The sequence below is a fragment of the Colletotrichum tamarilloi genome (genome assembly GCF_030869305.1).
Source record: "Colletotrichum tamarilloi strain Tom-12 chromosome Unknown Scaffold_52.1, whole genome shotgun sequence".
NCBI lineage: Eukaryota > Fungi > Ascomycota > Sordariomycetes > Glomerellales > Glomerellaceae > Colletotrichum > Colletotrichum tamarilloi.
Genome location: NW_026849435.1, coordinates 135,906 through 152,853, shown reverse-complemented (window position 1 = coordinate 152,853; position 16,948 = coordinate 135,906). Strand labels below are relative to the sequence as shown.

Here is a 16,948-nt window from a genome sequence, read left to right as displayed (position 1 = left end):
AAAAAAAAATATAAATAGATTAAGGATTAAAAAACTATTTTTAAAAAAAGAAAATAGTACCTATCTCCTTTATTATAATATTAAAATAAAATAACTAAGTAATAAATTAAATTATAAAAAACTTAGACCTTTTGAAATTATTAAAAAAGTCTTATTAATTAACTACGAATTAAGATTATTAAATATAATATAATACTATCCCGTTTTCTATATTTTACTACTTAAGCCCGTATTAAAGGGTTTATATATAGAAAATTATATTATTATTAAACTAAACTAACTAGAGTACGAAGTTAAATAAATTATTAACTATAGAGTTAGGAATAAAATATAAAAATTCTTTATTAAGTAAAAAAATTATAGATATAAAAAAAATATATAAGAACTTATTACGAACTTCTAAAACTCTTAATAGCTTTTTAAAGAGTACTAAAATTAAACTTAAACTTAGAATTCTTAATTATTATAGTATCTTAATTAATAACTTTAAAAGTGTTATTAGTTTATATTTCTTGGGCTATTAAAAAAGTATTTTTAAAATTCTTAAAAAACTCTTTAAATATAACTTAATTCTTTTTAAATACTATTTGTTTTTAAAAATAAAAACGCTCTAACTTAAATAATAACTTATTTAATTTAGCTTAAGCTTATTAATAAGCCTTAGCTTTTTTTTATAATTCCGTAGCTTTTTTATAAAACCATAACTTTTTTATTTCCTTTTTATAATTAAAACGATTAAACTTTATTATTAATTAATTAATTATACTTAATTAGCTAGACTTAATAAAATAGAATTATAATAATTTATAAGTATAAATAATATTAATAAAAGTATTATACGAAATATTTAAATAATAGTATGTTTTATAAATATTAAAGTTAAGAAGAACTAAATAATAAATACCCCGTAAATAATAATTTAAATAAGGTATTATTTTAATACCCTTATTAAAAAAATAAATAATATATAATAATTTATAGCGAAACATAGCTATTTAAAACTTCGATTTTTTAATTCGACTTAATATTGTATTAATATATTTTAAAGAAAATACTTAATAATTTTTTAATTTAGGAATAGATAACCTATTTATAAGCTTAGAAGACTAAATTTTTAAAAAGAGAAGCTAATATTACGACTTAATACGTATAATAAAGCTAGGGCCTCGTTCTATAAGACTTATAATAGTTATTATATTATATATATAAAAGTACGGACTTAGGGTAACTCCTTTTAGGATAGAAGAATTATAAATAAATTACGTAACTATAATTATATAATAAAATAAAGAACGGATACCCGTAAATAAGTAGAACGGACGATTATAAATAAATAAAACGGACGATTATAAATAAGTAAGATAAATAACTATTTAATAAATAACTAAATAATAATAAATAGGAATATTATAAAAGATATATTTAAGAACGAGACTTATATATAATATAGACTTAAGCCTAGCTTAAGGATAGACTTTTTATAGTTTTTTTAGTAATTAACTTAGTATTAGATTTTATAATTACTTTTAGCTATTTTTATTAAAGACCTTTTTAATAAGATTACGATTAATTACTAAAGCCTTATTTACTTTACGATTTATAAATATAGCTTTAGTAAAACTATTTACGATTATAATATTACTTACTTAGTACTCGTAGCCTTAACTTTTATTAATATACTTATTATAACTAGCTAACTATAATAAGTAAAAGCGGAATATAAATTAAAAAGAAAATTAAAGATCTTTTATACTTTTTTTAAAATTCTATTTTTTTCTATATCTTTTTATATAATTAATAATATATTATAAATCAAAATTAGGTTTTTTTTATTTTTAAACTTTATTTTTAATACTCTTTATATATTAATAAGTATTAATAATAGATATTACTAATCTAAACTTTCGAAAACCTACTTGAATATTCTAAAAGTTTCTTTTTATTTCTTTAAAATTCTACGTATTTCTATAACTTTCTATTTAATTAATAATAAGAAATATATTAGTAATATACTTTTAAGTATATATAGACCTATTATACTAGTATAGTTTATATTAATAAGTATTAAAAATGAATATTACTAATTAGAATCTTCTAGAATCTTCTAGAATATTATAAATCTTTTTTCTAGATTTTATTATTATAAAAATAAATTTATTTACCCTATTCTTTATATTACGTAAGTATAATATATATTCTACTAGCTTATAAAGTTTAAAGGTTATTATTAATACTATTTATATAAGTAATATTACTTATATAAGCTTATATAAGCTTTAAAAAGTATTAGAAACCAATAGAATATACTAGAATTCCTTAGAATATCCTTACGTATTATAATTATAAACCAGCTTAATATATAAAAACTAACGCCTATATAAAGATTTGAACCCTTAGCCCACATAATTAAGTAATTATATAGTTTATAGTCTAAACCACTAGACTATTATTCTATATATTTACTTAATAAAAATTATTAACTTTTTCTCCCACATATATTACCCAACTCGATTTAAAGTAATAATTTAATTTATATTTTCTATATATTATATATATTAAAATAATAAAATTTTATTTTTTAGAATTTTTTTAAAATTAATTAGACCTAAATTTAAAATTTCTATTTATAGTAACAAAGTTACTATAAATAGTATATTTTATACTAATTAGTATACTATTAGTATACTAATACTAGTCTAGTCTAGTACTAGCTGTACTAATACTAGTCTAGTATTCTAAAGGGTGGACTAATACTAGACTTACTAGTACTAGACTAGACTAATACTAAATACTAGTAGTATTTTTTCCAACCCTGGCTGGAGGTGACGAGAGATGTTAACAGGGAAAGATTTGCCGAGGTCGTATCAACCGCACACGTGCTCCGCCTGACCTTCCATTGAAGCTCTTGACATGCCACCGACGACATATTGGAGAACCTTTTGTTTTTCCGTTGCCAAATAGGATTTGAAACCCCTCTTTTTGCCTGACTCTTGGCCTGTCTCCAGTGCGAGGAACAGAAGCAAAATCCGTGCCATCTAGACTCTTGTCTGTCATGTACGGCTAAACCTTCCCCTCTCCTCGCAAACTCGTCTGATCCTACCATCATCTCGCTTATTCTTTGCTCGAAAATCCCTCGTTCACCCCTGTCTCTGCTAAGATTTCTGTCAATCCCCAAGCTAGTCTTCGCCTTTCTCGCCTCCTCCTTCCCGTTTTCTGCAAGCTTCACACCTCTAGCTACTTTTGATCATCAACCAGAGCTCCTCTGAATGCTCTCTTAAACTGCCAAGCCTGCATCATGTGCTGTTCGTTGGTTTCTGAGGCTGACCTGGGCCGCATTCCGGCGGGTCATCTCTCCACACACACGGTGCTATGCCTGCTTCTTTAAGCTTGTCAGAACGATTTCTCGGCCCCAATCTACCTAATTCGGGCTTATCAGATGGGATCAGGAATATTGGTTCCTCAGTAATAAGTCTCTTGAAGTGTGGCAGTGCTGATTCGGCCGGGGTTTGAGTTCTTTTGCTTTTGCCGTTCTGTCGGAAAGTGGAGAGCTATGATGAAGGTGAGGTTGGATGGCTAAGCTTGAAAGAGGTAGCCCGGCGAAAGCTGCCCTTGGAAGAGTATTCATATTCTCTGGGCGCCGCTTGTTCGGCACGTCTTGCTTTCGAGCTCGACAGCACTTTCTCTTTTTCTACCGGGCTATACATGACATCCCTTCATGATGGCTGATAAGTTTCTCAGCCCCAACCCCCCACATGCGGACTCCCGTTCGCGGGCCACGAGTGATGCCGACACTATTGCCCCGGACGGGTCCAATCCGTTTCTCACGCCGTCCGGGACCACCGCTGCCCCCAGTACCGCCGGTGCGAGCCTCGATCTTGAAGATATTGAATCGTCTTTGAGGCCTGACCCAGGCACGGAGCGCGACTTTCACGTGGAGAACAACCCATTCGCGTTTTCCCCCGGCCAACTCAACAAATTGCTGAACCCCAAGTCCCTCTCAGCATTCAGAGCGCTCGGCGGGCTCCGAGGTATTGCTCGTGGCGTTCAGACCGATGTACGCAGTGGTCTCAGTGTCGACGAAGCAGGCGTCAGATCAAGAATCAGTTTTAATGAAGCAGTCGACAACCACAACGATAGCAAACCGGTTTCCCCAACGACAGAGAAGCATGTGCCGTCTTCCGGGGCACCGTTCGTGGACCGTACCCGTGTTTACGGTCGCAACGTACTGCCGCCAAAGAAGCCCAAGTCGATCTGGAAACTGATGTGGATCGCGTTCAATGAAACGGTACTTATTCTCTTGACGGTTGCCGGAGTCATCTCTTTGGCCCTCGGACTATACGAGACACTCGGCGTTGAAAGGCCTGCAGGCGCACCGGCTTCTGTCGACTGGGTCGAAGGCGTCGCCATCTGCGCTGCGGTCATCATTGTCGTCCTCGTCGGATCCCACAACGATTGGCAGAAGGAGAAGGCATTCGTCAGGCTGAACACAAAGAAGGATGACCGTCAAGTCAAGGTCATTCGTTCCGGGAAATCAGTTATGATCAATGTTAACGAGATCCTGGTAGGCGAAGTGCTCCATCTGGAGCCTGGCGATATGGTCCCTGCCGATGGAATCTTGATTGAAGGACACGAAGTTAAGTGCGACGAGTCTTCGGCTACTGGTGAATCCGATGTTCTTAAGAAGACTGCTGGCGACCAAGTCATGAAGCTTCTGGACTCTAAACACAACAATCATGACGACCTGGACCCCTTTATCATCTCAGGATCCAAAGTTCTCGAAGGTACGATCTTTACCGCCTTTCCTTCAAACTTATAAGCTGATAAATTGCAGGTATGGGAACCTACATTTGCACCTCTGTTGGTGTCCACAGCAGCTTCGGCAAGATCATGATGTCTGTACGGTACGATATCGAAGCTACACCTCTACAAAAGAAGCTTGAACGCCTTGCCATCGCCATCGCCAAGCTCGGCGGAGGTGCATCGGCTCTGATGTTCTTCATCCTGCTTTTCAGATTCGTTGCCAGTCTTCCTGGTGATGACCGACTGCCTGCTGACAAGGCATCGACTTTCATGGACTTGCTTGTCGTTGCTATTGCTATCATTGCTGTAGCTGTACCTGAAGGCTTGCCGCTGGCCGTCACTCTTGCCCTCGCGTTCGCGACAACGAAGCTTCTCAAGGAGAATAACCTCGTTCGCGTACTTCGATCTTGCGAAACCATGGGTAACGCAACGACAATCTGCTCGGATAAGACAGGCACTCTGGTATGATTCGTTCTTCCTGATATGAACCGAGCAGCAACTGACAGTGTACAGACAACAAACAAGATGACGGTCGTGGCCGGCACCTTCTCCACCACTAGCTTCACTGCATTGTCCCAGTCCGACAATGAGAAGACATCGGGGACACCTCACGTCACTACATGGGCCGCTGGCTTGCCTACAGGAACCAAGGAACTTATCGTTCAGTCGGTTGCTGTGAACTCCACAGCCTTTGAGGGTCAAGAGGATGGTCAGGCAACTTTCATCGGATCTAAGACCGAGACAGCACTCTTACAGTTGGCGAAAGATCACCTTGGTCTTCAGTCACTTGCTGAGGCCCGTGCCAATGAGCAAGTCGTGCAGATGCTTCCCTTTGATTCCGGAAGGAAGTGTATGGCCGCGGTCATCAAACTTCGCGACACCTCGAAGGGATATCGTGTGCTGGTCAAGGGTGCCTCTGAAATTATGCTTGGGTACTGTTCATCTAAGACTCAGCTGGAGACTTTGACTGAAGAGCCCATGACGTTCACCGAGCGACAATCTCTCGAATCAACCATCAACGAATACGCTCGACGATCCCTTCGGACCATTGGCATCGTGTACAAGGACTACCCCCAGTGGCCGCCTACAAACATGCCTTCAGAAGATGGACACGTCAAGCTTGAGTCTCTACTGACGCCTTCTGACCTAGTGTTCCTCGGCATTGTTGGAATTCAAGATCCCGTCCGAGAGGGTGTTCCCGAGGCGGTCAGGCTTGCGCAGCATGCTGGCGTCACAGTCCGTATGGTCACTGGCGACAACATCGTCACCGCTCAAGCTATCGCCACAGAGTGCGGGATCTTCACCGGCTCTCAGGGAGTGATTATGGAAGGACCAGCTTTCAGGAAACTTTCTGATGAGGACATGAATAACATTCTTCCCAAGCTACAGGTATTGGCTCGTTCGTCTCCTGAAGACAAGCGGATTCTCGTGACGAGATTAAAGGCTCTCGGAGAGACGGTCGCTGTCACAGGTGATGGTACGAACGATGCTCCCGCACTCAAGGCCGCAGATGTTGGCTTTTCGATGGGCATCTCAGGTACCGAAGTGGCCAAGGAGGCTTCCGCAATTGTTCTCATGGATGATAACTTCGCATCGATCGTGACTGCACTCAAGTGGGGTCGCGCAGTCAATGATGCCGTTCAAAAGTTTCTTCAAGTAAGTTCCTAATCGATTGAGGCGACTAGTCACCTGGCTGTTGCCCCCAGTCACTCAAATACGCATCACCAGGTTGCTAAATGTTCACGATATAGTTTCAAATTACCGTTAACATCACTGCTGTCCTCTTGGCGTTTATCACAGCCATGTATGACCCTCATATGGAGCCGGTGCTGAAAGCTGTTCAATTGCTTTGGGTCAACCTCATCATGGACACATTTGCTGCGCTCGCACTGGCAACGGATCCTCCGACCGACAAGATTCTCGACCGGCCCCCTCAAAGAAAGGATGCACCACTTATCACGATCAACGTAAGCCTTTCTCCGTTGCTGAATCCTGCAAACACAGCTGACAGCCAACTTTAGATGTGGAAGATGATTATTGGACAAGCTATTTTCCAGCTCATCATTACACTCACCCTTTACTTCGCCGGCCCCGAGATTCTCAACTACGACAGAAATAGCGAGGATCAAATGCTGCAACTCGATACGGTCATTTTCAACACCTTTGTCTGGATGCAAATCTTCAACGAATTCAACAATAGACGCCTCGATAACAAGTTCAACGTGCTCGAGGGTGTCCACCGCAATCAATTTTTTATTTTCATCAACCTCCTGATGGTTGGTCTTCAGGTGGGAATCGTTTTCATTGGCGGTCGCGTGTTTGAGATCAAGGAGGGTGGCCTCAACGGAACCCAGTGGGCCATCTCCGTCGTGATCGCCCTCATGTCTTTGCCATGGGGTGTGCTGGTCCGTATTTTTCCGGATGTCTGGTTTGAAAGAGTGGCTGTTTTCGTCGGAAAGCCTTTTGTACTGGTGTACAGATTCCTCGGGAGAATGTTTGCGCCTGTTGGCCGATTGTTCAAGCGAAAGCAACGAGATGCTACCGCATCAGATGAGGAAGTACCTGCTACAATTATTGTCGCCCCACCCGAGGAAAAGGGGCAGCAACTTTGATGAAACCCCCATAAGCGGGAAGTGGCATGGCATGGCATGGTAGAGTAAGGCACGGAAAGACCTCTATCACAGAGGCGACGTTTATTGATTTGCATGGAATGTTTGGGCGGTATTTTCGTGGCATCCTTCAAGGTGTCTTTCTCATGGAGTCTGATCCTCGGATGGGAGACTCACTTCACGTTGGATATTTGGAACATACAACGACTGAAAAGACTGTCGCTACATATAAGTAATCGTAAAAGAAGAAATAGTAAAATGTCGCCTGTTACCACCAAGAGTGCATATTGTTACCAATTGGAGTCTCAATCGTTTCAAGTTTTGAATGTAGGAATTGGTATCTTCGAAGGTTTAGCATCCTCGTTTAACAATGCATGAGGTGCTCACATAGTGTCTTTGCACCTAGGTAGACTCAACTCCAACTGATGACAATAGATTTCTGGACGGAAATAGATATTCTAGCTCCTTTCTCTGAAAATAGTTGATGTAATTACGACTTTTCACAGCACGAAAATTAAGTCCATCAACCAACTTGCCCTACACCATCTTGAGAAAAGACGCATTATAGCGAATTTGGATAGCCTTCGCTAACAAATAACAGACGATGCGTACTCTAGGAATTTTCGACCCCTTTGACGACCACAGGGAAACTTCCGGTGGAAACGAGGTCGTCTGCGTTCCAGAACAGAAGATAGGTGTCTTCCCATTCAGATGGCTTCGCCCAGAATTGCGCTTCCAGCTGTGAGTTATTGTTGTACACCAGCTGTGTCGCAAAAAGCGCCCACCCATAGGTAGTTTGGTTAACAGTGACTGCCTGAGGGATTTGAGTAAGACCCATTGCATTATCTTCGCTGTCGGTGATGGTCAAAGAGCCAGCAGATGTTCCGTTCACGAACGTGCCATTGACCTTCCAGTTCTCACCCGTGATGGACGGAAGATCCCAAGTGATCGGGACTAGGTTGGCATTGGCATCGTCAGGGGTCTGAGTGATGTACAGATATCCTGTGTGGTGAAGTCAGCAACGCTTGTTGTTACCCCAAAACTTGATTTATACGGATGACTGGAATACATACCGTCATCCAATCCATAAGCAATAGGCCATGAAGATGAGTTCGTTCCGTAAGCGTAAAGTGTTGCGTTTGTTTCGGCCTTTCGCTTGACATTGACGTTCCACGAGGGAGAGATGGCTGAGGCACAGATGAGACCGGCCTGCAGGAGAGCGAGAACTCCGACCTTGGACAAATGCATTTTGGTAACGACTGAACTAAAGGTAAGAGCCTTTGGCAAGATCGGGGCTGAGGGGACAGGAATGCGGCCGGGTTAAGTCAGAAATCCAGCAACGAAGAACGCGGAGCACATAGATGTCGATTCACACAACAGAGACTTTCCAGGTTGGCGTAATCCTTAAAGACCGCGGAGTTTACCACTTACACCCAACCCACAAGGAGATGCTAAGCATTGCCCCCCACATTGCCGATTTTGAGATGCCGCTTGCCCGGTGATCGTCGTTGGTTCTTTTGGCAAAGAGGGGCAGTTCCGAGCTCGTAAACGCAATCGAAGCCCACCCTCGGGAAGCACAGACAGCAAAATAAACAAGTCAGAGCTGTCAAAGTTGTGGGTTTATTCCTGACTAGGAAGGCTCTGATGTTTTTACCCCTGGAGAAATGGGGCCGTTCCGGGATCCTCCATCTGAAGTTCTGTTGCGGCTGTCATTCTTCCAACGTTGCGGGTGCAGGTCAGCCTTATTGCATGGCTTAAGGTGAGTGGCTAGATCCATCACCACCCGCATCTCATTTAACGGTGAATCAACCATAATGCCCACGGCCACTCTGGAAATAGATATCCCCATCTGACCCGTCCTCACAGCCCCACCGATGCAGGCTTTCTTCTCACTTCACTGGCAGGTTTGACGTGTAGTCGACGTGTAATCTATCGCGGCCTGCTGGGCTGAGGAGGTTATCCCGGTGCGGAATCACCGTACTATGTGGGACAACTTAGTCTCTGCGAGGCAGAAACTCTGTTTGCACCCACAAGACGACAGTCATCTTGCTCCGCAAGACGCCCAAACCGACGGCAAAATCCGTTTTTGTTGTTCATCACCAAAGCCCACATCCCGCATCATGAAAGGCGGAGTGGTTCAATTGTCCAAAGAATTGCGAAGAGAGGGATGGAGACATCAAATATTTAGAGTTGTCCCCAACTTCTCAGTGACCATCGAAACCTAAAAGGATATAAATGAGACCAGCAGACGGGGCAGATTTCGTTGTGTTTTCTCAACCACTTCTTTTCTTTAATCGTTGACTTCAACACTCGTTTCTCACTCGGCTGTGGGCTAATAGTCTTTCGTTGTTTCTTACTTGATATCACAATGGTTTGCGGGAAGCTTCTCGCCACTTGGGCAGTAGCTGTCGTTACTGGTGCCACTGCGGCTTGTACATCAAACAGACACCAGACCGCCGGTGATTCTGCTGACGTATCCCCAGTCATCGAGGCTGTTGCCAGTTCAAGCTCGCCTAGTTCATCTGCCTCGTCTGGTTCGCCTGGCTCCGGTGCCACGTGCGTCAACAGTCCTTCGAACAGAGCTTGCTGGACTGAAGGTTTCGACCTATCTACAAACTACTACGATGAGGTCCCGGATACAGGCGTAGTGAGAGAATATTGGTTCAATGTTGAGAATGGCACAGCCGCTCCAGATGGATACGAGATGCCAGTTCAGCTCATCAACGGATCCTTCCCCGGCCCAACCATTATTGCTGACTGGGGTGACACTGTTGGTACGTAATCACATAAAGGGACACAAGCCTGATCTTGATTCGAGGGGCTAACACTGAATTTTTACAGTTGTCCACCTGAAAAACTCGCTTCAGACAAACGGTACCGGTCTTCACTTCCATGGCATCAGACAGAATTGGACGGATCAAATGGATGGTGTCCCTAGTATCACCCAGTGCCCCATTGCCCCCAACGACACTTACACCTACAAATGGCGAGCTGTTGAGTACGGCACCGGTTGGTATCACTCTCACTTCTACGTTCAAGCATGGGATGGAGTCTTTGGTGGCATCACTATCAACGGACCGGCTTCGGCAAATTACGACGTCGACTTAGGTCATCTCTTCCTCAACGACTGGTATCACGTGAGTTGAATGCTTGGACTGTTTGGCAAGAACTCAAGAACTTTTGATTGACTTTTCCATCCAGCAAACGGCAGATGAACTCGTTACCAAAGCTGCTACGGGAGGTCCCCCCACAGTAGTCAACGGTCTGATCAACGGCACCAACACCTTCAACGACACCATGGGCTCTAGATTCGAAACAATTTTCGAACCCGGAACTAGGTACCGCCTTCGCCTAGTCAACGCCGCCGCAGATAATCACTTCCGTTTCATGATCGACAATCATACCATGGAGATTATCGCAACAGATTTTGTCCCCATCGTCCCGTACAACGCCACGCAATTGAGCATTGGTATGGGCCAGCGCTACGACATCATTGTGGAGGCTAAGGACCTGACCGACGGCGACTTCTGGCTGCGATCCATTGCACAAGAGTCCTGCTCCGAGTCTGATGCTGTTGACGATGTCAAGGGTATCATTCGTTACTCCAACTCTTCCACCTCGGATCCCACGACCTCGGCTTACAGTTACACTGACTCATGCTTGGATGAGGCATCCTCCAACCTTGTGCCTTACCTCGCCATCAACGCGTCTGACACTTACATCAGCGCAGATGAGAAGGTTGCCGTTGAAGTCACAGACAACGCCCTCCTGTGGACGATGAACAAGACTTCCATGCATACCCAATGGGAGTACCCCACCGCCATGCAAATCTCGCAAAAGAACTCTACTTGGCTCACCAAGCAAAACGTTATCCACCTGCCTGACGCTGACAAGTGGGTGTACATGGTCATTCACTCGCCTTTTGCTCAGGACCATCCCATGCACCTTCACGGCCACGACTTCTGGGTTCTCGACTCTGGTTACGGTAACTTTGACAGCACTCAGACCGATCGTCTGACCTTGGTAAACGCTCCCAGAAGAGACGTAGCTATGATGCCAGGCAGTGGATATTTGGTCATCGCATTCAAGACGAATAACCCTGGTGTAAGTACCTCTTCGATCACATTAAATTGCCTCCAGATCTTCAGACCACTGACTGCCGTCCGATTTAGGCTTGGTTGATGCACTGCCACATTGCTTGGCACACCTCGGAGGGTTTTGCCGTGCAAATCGTTGAGCGAGAGTCGGAGATCACCTATGACACGGATGTGCTGAACCAGACCTGCACCAACTGGATGAACTACGTAGTCCAGTCTGACTTGAATCAATATGATTCCGGTGTCTAAGGCTTGAGGCTAGTAATATCGAATGATTATGCGTGCTCAAGGGTCATAAAGGTCCATAATACAACGGGCAGAGAGGGCAGAAAACGTTCCATAATGTAATTGAAACTTTTCACTCAAGCACCTATCTATAAGGCTTGGACTACGTGTCGGTTGTCATGGCCTCGCTTGAGGAATTTGCCCCACTCCCATGTACCAGAACCGCACGCTCGATACTTCAGTTGAGATCCGATGCCTTCGTTACTTATGATCAACAGGACCAAGAAGCGTGACGGATGTATAGAAAGTAGTGTCATGGGCCAACGTGGGGTAGTGTCCATTACAAAATATTACTAACTAACTCTCGAGTGAAGCTAAGTGAGCATTTATCAGCACGAAGTGGGCTGCCGCCTCTTGGATACTTACATCTGCAGCCTGATAACATATCTCAAGATATCACTATCATGCAGAACAACTCTGCGCCAATACTTGTTTGATAACATGACTTGGTCGCCTGTTCCTAGTATGGACACAAGTAAGCTTAAGACATCTCACAAGCAACTGTGTTGTTCCGCCATCGGCTAGCTCCAGTACGAGGCCTAGCGAACAACTCTTCCTGCTTCAGGTCTTCAGTGCCGACACCGAGCATTCCCCGCAACCCCTCAACTGCAGCGCTGCGCTATCAGCTGAACAAGATAATGATAGGATGGCTGTACCGGCATTCAGACGTGTTTTGCCGCACCACGATCGGGAATAAGATGATATCTTCGGGTCCTTTTTTTCCGGACTGAGAGATAACGACTACCGGGCCCAACCAACACCCCAGTCACCTTCCTGCAATGGCATGGTTCTCGGCGCAACGCAGCATTTGATTCGTCTGAACAGCAACGGCCTGACGATCGCCACATACTTATCGAGGGCGCGAATGGGGATGTTCTCCAACATGCTTAACATCTCCACGCGATCCTTACACCCCATTAGATATAGGTGCGTCATAGACAGCCGTGATATCAGTAGAGGCGCTCCGACGGGCAGTCCCATATAACGATGGCAGAGCCACTCGTCCCTACTATTGCTACAGCCAGAAGTTCCAGCCGCGTCTCCTCACGCCATCACCATGAGCTCCGACGGAAAGATCGATGTCGAAAAGGCCACACGCTTTGGTGGTGGTCAGTCTGAAGTATTGGTCGGAGAGGTCAGGGACATCAAGAACGCTGATGCTGCGCTGGAATTTCTTCGAGACGGCGGGGATGTCACACCTATGACAGCGGAGGATGAGCGCCTCTTAAAGCGCAAGATTGACTGGCGAATCGTTCCCCTCATGTTTGCGTGTTACATTCTCCAGTATCTTGACAAAACCTTGATCAACTACGCGAACGTCATGGGGCTGCAGAGCGACACGAATATCACTGGCGATCAATACTCCCAACTGGCCATGATATTCTACGTCAGCTATCTAGCATTCGAGTTCCCTCACGCTTGGGGCATGCAGAGATTCCCAACGGCAAAATACATTGGGATTATGGTCTGCATGTGGGGTACGGTGTTGGCAACTACATCAGCCTGCCACAACTGGGCCGGGCTAGTTGTGACGAGAGTCCTTCTAGGCGTTTTTGAGAGTGCTGTTGCCCCTTCACTCATCGTCATTACGACCATGGTCAGTTTTCGTCGTATGTTCACGTCCTTGAATGCTCCTAATGCTTCGTCTACAGTGGTACAAACGTCAAGAACAGCCTCCTAGGATGGGCATCTGGTATCTCGGCACTGGTGGCGGCACCATCGTCGGCTCCCTCATTTCTTTCGGTTTTCAGCACTACCACAGCTCCGGCTTTACCTCATGGCAGATCATGTTTCTCATCTGCGGCTTGATCACCATTGCTATCGGTATCACGGTAATTCTGATTCTTCCGGATAATCCGATGAGCGCACGCTTCCTCTCCCGCGAGGAGAAAATTTGGTCTATCGAGCGATTAAGAAGCAACCAGACTGGCATCGAAAACAAGCGATTCAAGCGCGAGCAGGCGATCGAGTGTTTCACAGACCCACAAACCTATCTTTTGGCGCTCATCACCATTGCTTCAAATGTGCCCAATGGAGCCGTCTCCTCGTTTCAGGCCACCATTATCAAGGGGTTTGGGTACACATCTAAGGAGACTGCACTTCTATCTATCCCTTCAGGTGCAGTCAGTATCGTCTCGATTCTAGCGGCTACCAACGTGGCAGGGAGATTCAATCAAAGAGCTATCAACATTATTTGCCTTCTGATACCCGGTGTCATCGGAGCTGCGCTGATGGCTTTCCTACCAGAGGACAGTAAAGCTGGTAAACTGATTGGAAACTATATGACGAATTGTATTGGGGCAACTTTGCCTTTGTTATATTCTCTTGTTGGTGCCAACTACGCCGGTCACACCAAGAAGGTACGTGGGACTTTTTCTCGACAGTCTTTCTGTTAATCCAGAACTAATGCGGGAGAGCGTAGGTCACCATGAACGCCACTTTGCTCATCTGTTTCTGTGTTGGTAACATTATCGGACCCTTGACATTCACGGCTGAGTCTGCGCCCGGATACCTCCCAGCCAAAACAGCAATCATCGTAACCTGCGGGTTGGCGATGATGTTCACGTTGATGCTAAGGTACTATTACATATGGGAAAATAAGCGACGGGATAAATTTGTTCAAGCAGGAGAGCTTAGCCACTTGAAGGATGTCGAGTTCAGCGATATGACTGATTGTATGAACAAGGAGTTTAGATACACCCTTTGAGGTTATCTTTATCTTGACAATGACTGATGTAGTTAAGACGACGGCACGAGGCTCTGGAGGCATATCTGCGTTTGGAAATTTACATGCAGAGTTTGCAGAGAACCTTTGAATATCAAGCAGCCTTCTGCATGCGCATTTACTTTAAGCCAGAGCTTTCACAGGAGGAAGTTTGTGTCGTAATACGACGAGCTCTTACGTAACTTCCTAGCCTGCCCAACGTCTTCTGGAAAGGTCATTTGATCTATACTTTATATTGGCCTTTTGGTAGATGCCAAGACTCAAGAGAATCCGAGGCGATGAGGTGTCAATGATTCGCTCATGAGAAGCTGGGTGTGAGTACATAAGTTCGGCCTAACATCACGCAATTTAATCAATTACCAAAGCTAACCACGGAAATACGCGGGTTAAATCCTGTATACTTGGAATATGGATGGTTTGGACTTAGAGTTTGAATCCCCCGGTCCTGTTATGGAACAGGCCCTCTGGATCAACCGAAGCCCGCACTCTTTCCGCCAACTCTCTCTTCTCTGGCTTCAATCTTCCCCAGTAGTCTTGTCGAAAGTATCCATCGTTCATGAACAGGGGCCTGTAGGCGTCTGGAAGAGTGCCGTCTTGGACAAATCCATCAACACGAGACTTCATACCAGTATACAATTTGACCATGGTATCATCAACTGCAGCGTCATCCAGTTGAAACAAGTAGGAGTAATCAAACTCGAAGATGATTCTGTCGAACCCATCATCAAGATCCAGCAGATCGCCACCTCTCTCTCGGCTGACCCGGGCTAGTGACTTCGGTATGGGCTGAAAAGCCATCGAGGCAATGATCCCAGCTACTCCTGACTTTACAGCTGACGTGTTGTACCAATGGTCATAGTAAGATCGCATCACCTTTGCGCCTGCTGCAGCTGGCGGAAGAGGTGTCGTCTCCGTAGCGATAGTGTAAACACTACCTTTCAAGACGAAGACGTTGTTCGCTTTGAGCAAGTCGGTGTAGGACCTCGTCTTACAAGTGTTGAGCGACGATTGGATATCCAAGAATTCGTCAAATACTCCAGATGGAGGCTGTGGTCCGTCGTAGAACAGAAAGAAGATCCAGATGTTGACGCTGTTCAATACAGTCAACTCTGAAGTTGCGATGATGGCTGCCTTTGGATCATGATAATTCTCAGTAAAGTTTCGAATCGCCGCGAGTATCTCATCTGTTTTGTCGCCGCCAAATACCAAGTTTCCGCCCCATATCTGCCCCTTGTATTAGCAGATTCTGTCGCCAATGGGAAGTCGCTGGTTGAGGGACCACAGCACTTACCTGTCCTATTGCATGCGCTTGCAAGTTATACCTTGTTACGATTCCGTACGCATTGCCACCTCCTTTTATGGCAGCAAGAAGGTCCGGATTGGAAGTATTGGAAGCGGTCACTACCGATCCATTTGCAAGTACCATCTCCGCTGACACTATGTTGTTCGATGCCCAGCCGTATTGGGTGCTGAGAAAACTGAGCCCCCCTTTGAAGAACGTTAGATACCTCATTCCATGCAGGCGCCGAAGTTGAACATCAAGATACCTCCTAGAAGATAGCCACCCACGCCGACATTCCCGATGCGGCCCCCAACGACAGTCACTCCAGTTCCCTCGAGAGCTTCGTGAACCTCTTCCCATTTGTTTCCGGGACCGACGCTGACCGTATTATTCTCCTTGTGGTACACGACTTCCTTTAGCCCTTTTGTAGAGATCAAAGGGCCACCTTGCACGCTTGCAAAGTAATTGTTCGGGTTGTGTCCTCCCGACTTAACAGCAAACTGCTCTTTGTTATTAAGCAGGGCAGTGACAATAGCTGAAACTTCTGTAGCACTCGTTGGAACCAGGATACAGTCTGGCTTCAGGTTGCTGCAAGCAGTCGACCTACTGGCGGTTAAAATAATTCAGCGCTGGATCAATGAGCCTACCAATAGTTTTGTTGTTCCTGGGTGTACTCTATCTCAATCCCCTGGTATTGTTGGATCTTCGTCGATGCGGATAGCTGTTGACACGTCGCAGATAGAGACTCAACGCATATTGCCAACCCTAAACACACGAAGAGCGTCAATAGCCTTGATGAATCAATGTTCATGACGGGCAGGATGACAAGAGTTCAAAGTCAGTGATGCAAAAGTCTTGCGAGCGTAGTCTGGAGGAGGGGCACGAGAGGCCTATTTAATGTAAATACTCTAGACACATCATGTAACAAGCACAGCTGAGGTCAGATGGGTCTTCCCTCTGCATGTACCAATCAAAATTTCTGAGATGCGATTGCTGTCAAGTTGGACACCTTCCGTAAATGTAGAAATTGGGCGCCACGATGCTGCTTTAGATGGCATCGCTTGTCAAGTGGATCAGACGATACGGTCGCATAAGTGCTGACAATCACACACCTTCTTATCCAGCCACATCGACTACAATAGGAAATCAC

The 16,948-nt window shown here is 44.4% G+C and overlaps 5 protein-coding genes across 5 annotated transcripts; 3 read left to right on the top strand and 2 right to left on the bottom strand.

Moving 5' to 3' along the window:
* Nucleotides 1-3,715: 3,715 nt before the first annotated feature.
* On the top strand, nt 3,716-7,412 carry CTAM01_10787 (calcium-translocating P-type ATPase; the record flags this gene model as incomplete). The annotated part of the gene is made up of 5 exons (XM_060526800.1): nt 3,716-4,781; nt 4,832-5,262; nt 5,314-6,456; nt 6,552-6,767; nt 6,822-7,412. 5 exons carry the CDS (start codon nt 3,716-3,718, stop codon nt 7,410-7,412), a joined length of 3,447 nt encoding a protein of 1,148 aa, XP_060378588.1.
* A 610-nt stretch (nt 7,413-8,022) lies between these two features.
* Nucleotides 8,023-8,657, bottom strand: CTAM01_10786 (uncharacterized protein; the record flags this gene model as incomplete). The annotated part of the gene is made up of 2 exons (XM_060526799.1): nt 8,023-8,411; nt 8,483-8,657. The coding sequence occupies 2 exons, from the start codon at nt 8,655-8,657 to the stop codon at nt 8,023-8,025; spliced, it is 564 nt and encodes a 187-aa protein (XP_060378587.1).
* A 1,120-nt stretch (nt 8,658-9,777) lies between these two features.
* Nucleotides 9,778-11,755, top strand: CTAM01_10785 (multicopper oxidase; the record flags this gene model as incomplete). The annotated part of the gene is made up of 4 exons (XM_060526798.1): nt 9,778-10,183; nt 10,251-10,546; nt 10,611-11,513; nt 11,582-11,755. The coding sequence occupies 4 exons, from the start codon at nt 9,778-9,780 to the stop codon at nt 11,753-11,755; spliced, it is 1,779 nt and encodes a 592-aa protein (XP_060378586.1).
* A 1,093-nt stretch (nt 11,756-12,848) lies between these two features.
* CTAM01_10784 (major facilitator superfamily transporter) lies at nt 12,849-14,498 on the top strand (the record flags this gene model as incomplete). Its single annotated transcript, XM_060526797.1, has 3 exons — nt 12,849-13,388; nt 13,444-14,151; nt 14,214-14,498. 3 exons carry the CDS (start codon nt 12,849-12,851, stop codon nt 14,496-14,498), a joined length of 1,533 nt encoding a protein of 510 aa, XP_060378585.1.
* A 441-nt stretch (nt 14,499-14,939) lies between these two features.
* On the bottom strand, nt 14,940-16,609 carry CTAM01_10783 (FAD binding domain-containing protein; the record flags this gene model as incomplete). Its single annotated transcript, XM_060526796.1, has 4 exons — nt 14,940-15,740; nt 15,808-16,004; nt 16,064-16,401; nt 16,446-16,609. 4 exons carry the CDS (start codon nt 16,607-16,609, stop codon nt 14,940-14,942), a joined length of 1,500 nt encoding a protein of 499 aa, XP_060378584.1.
* Between the last annotated feature and the right edge of the window lie 339 nt (nt 16,610-16,948).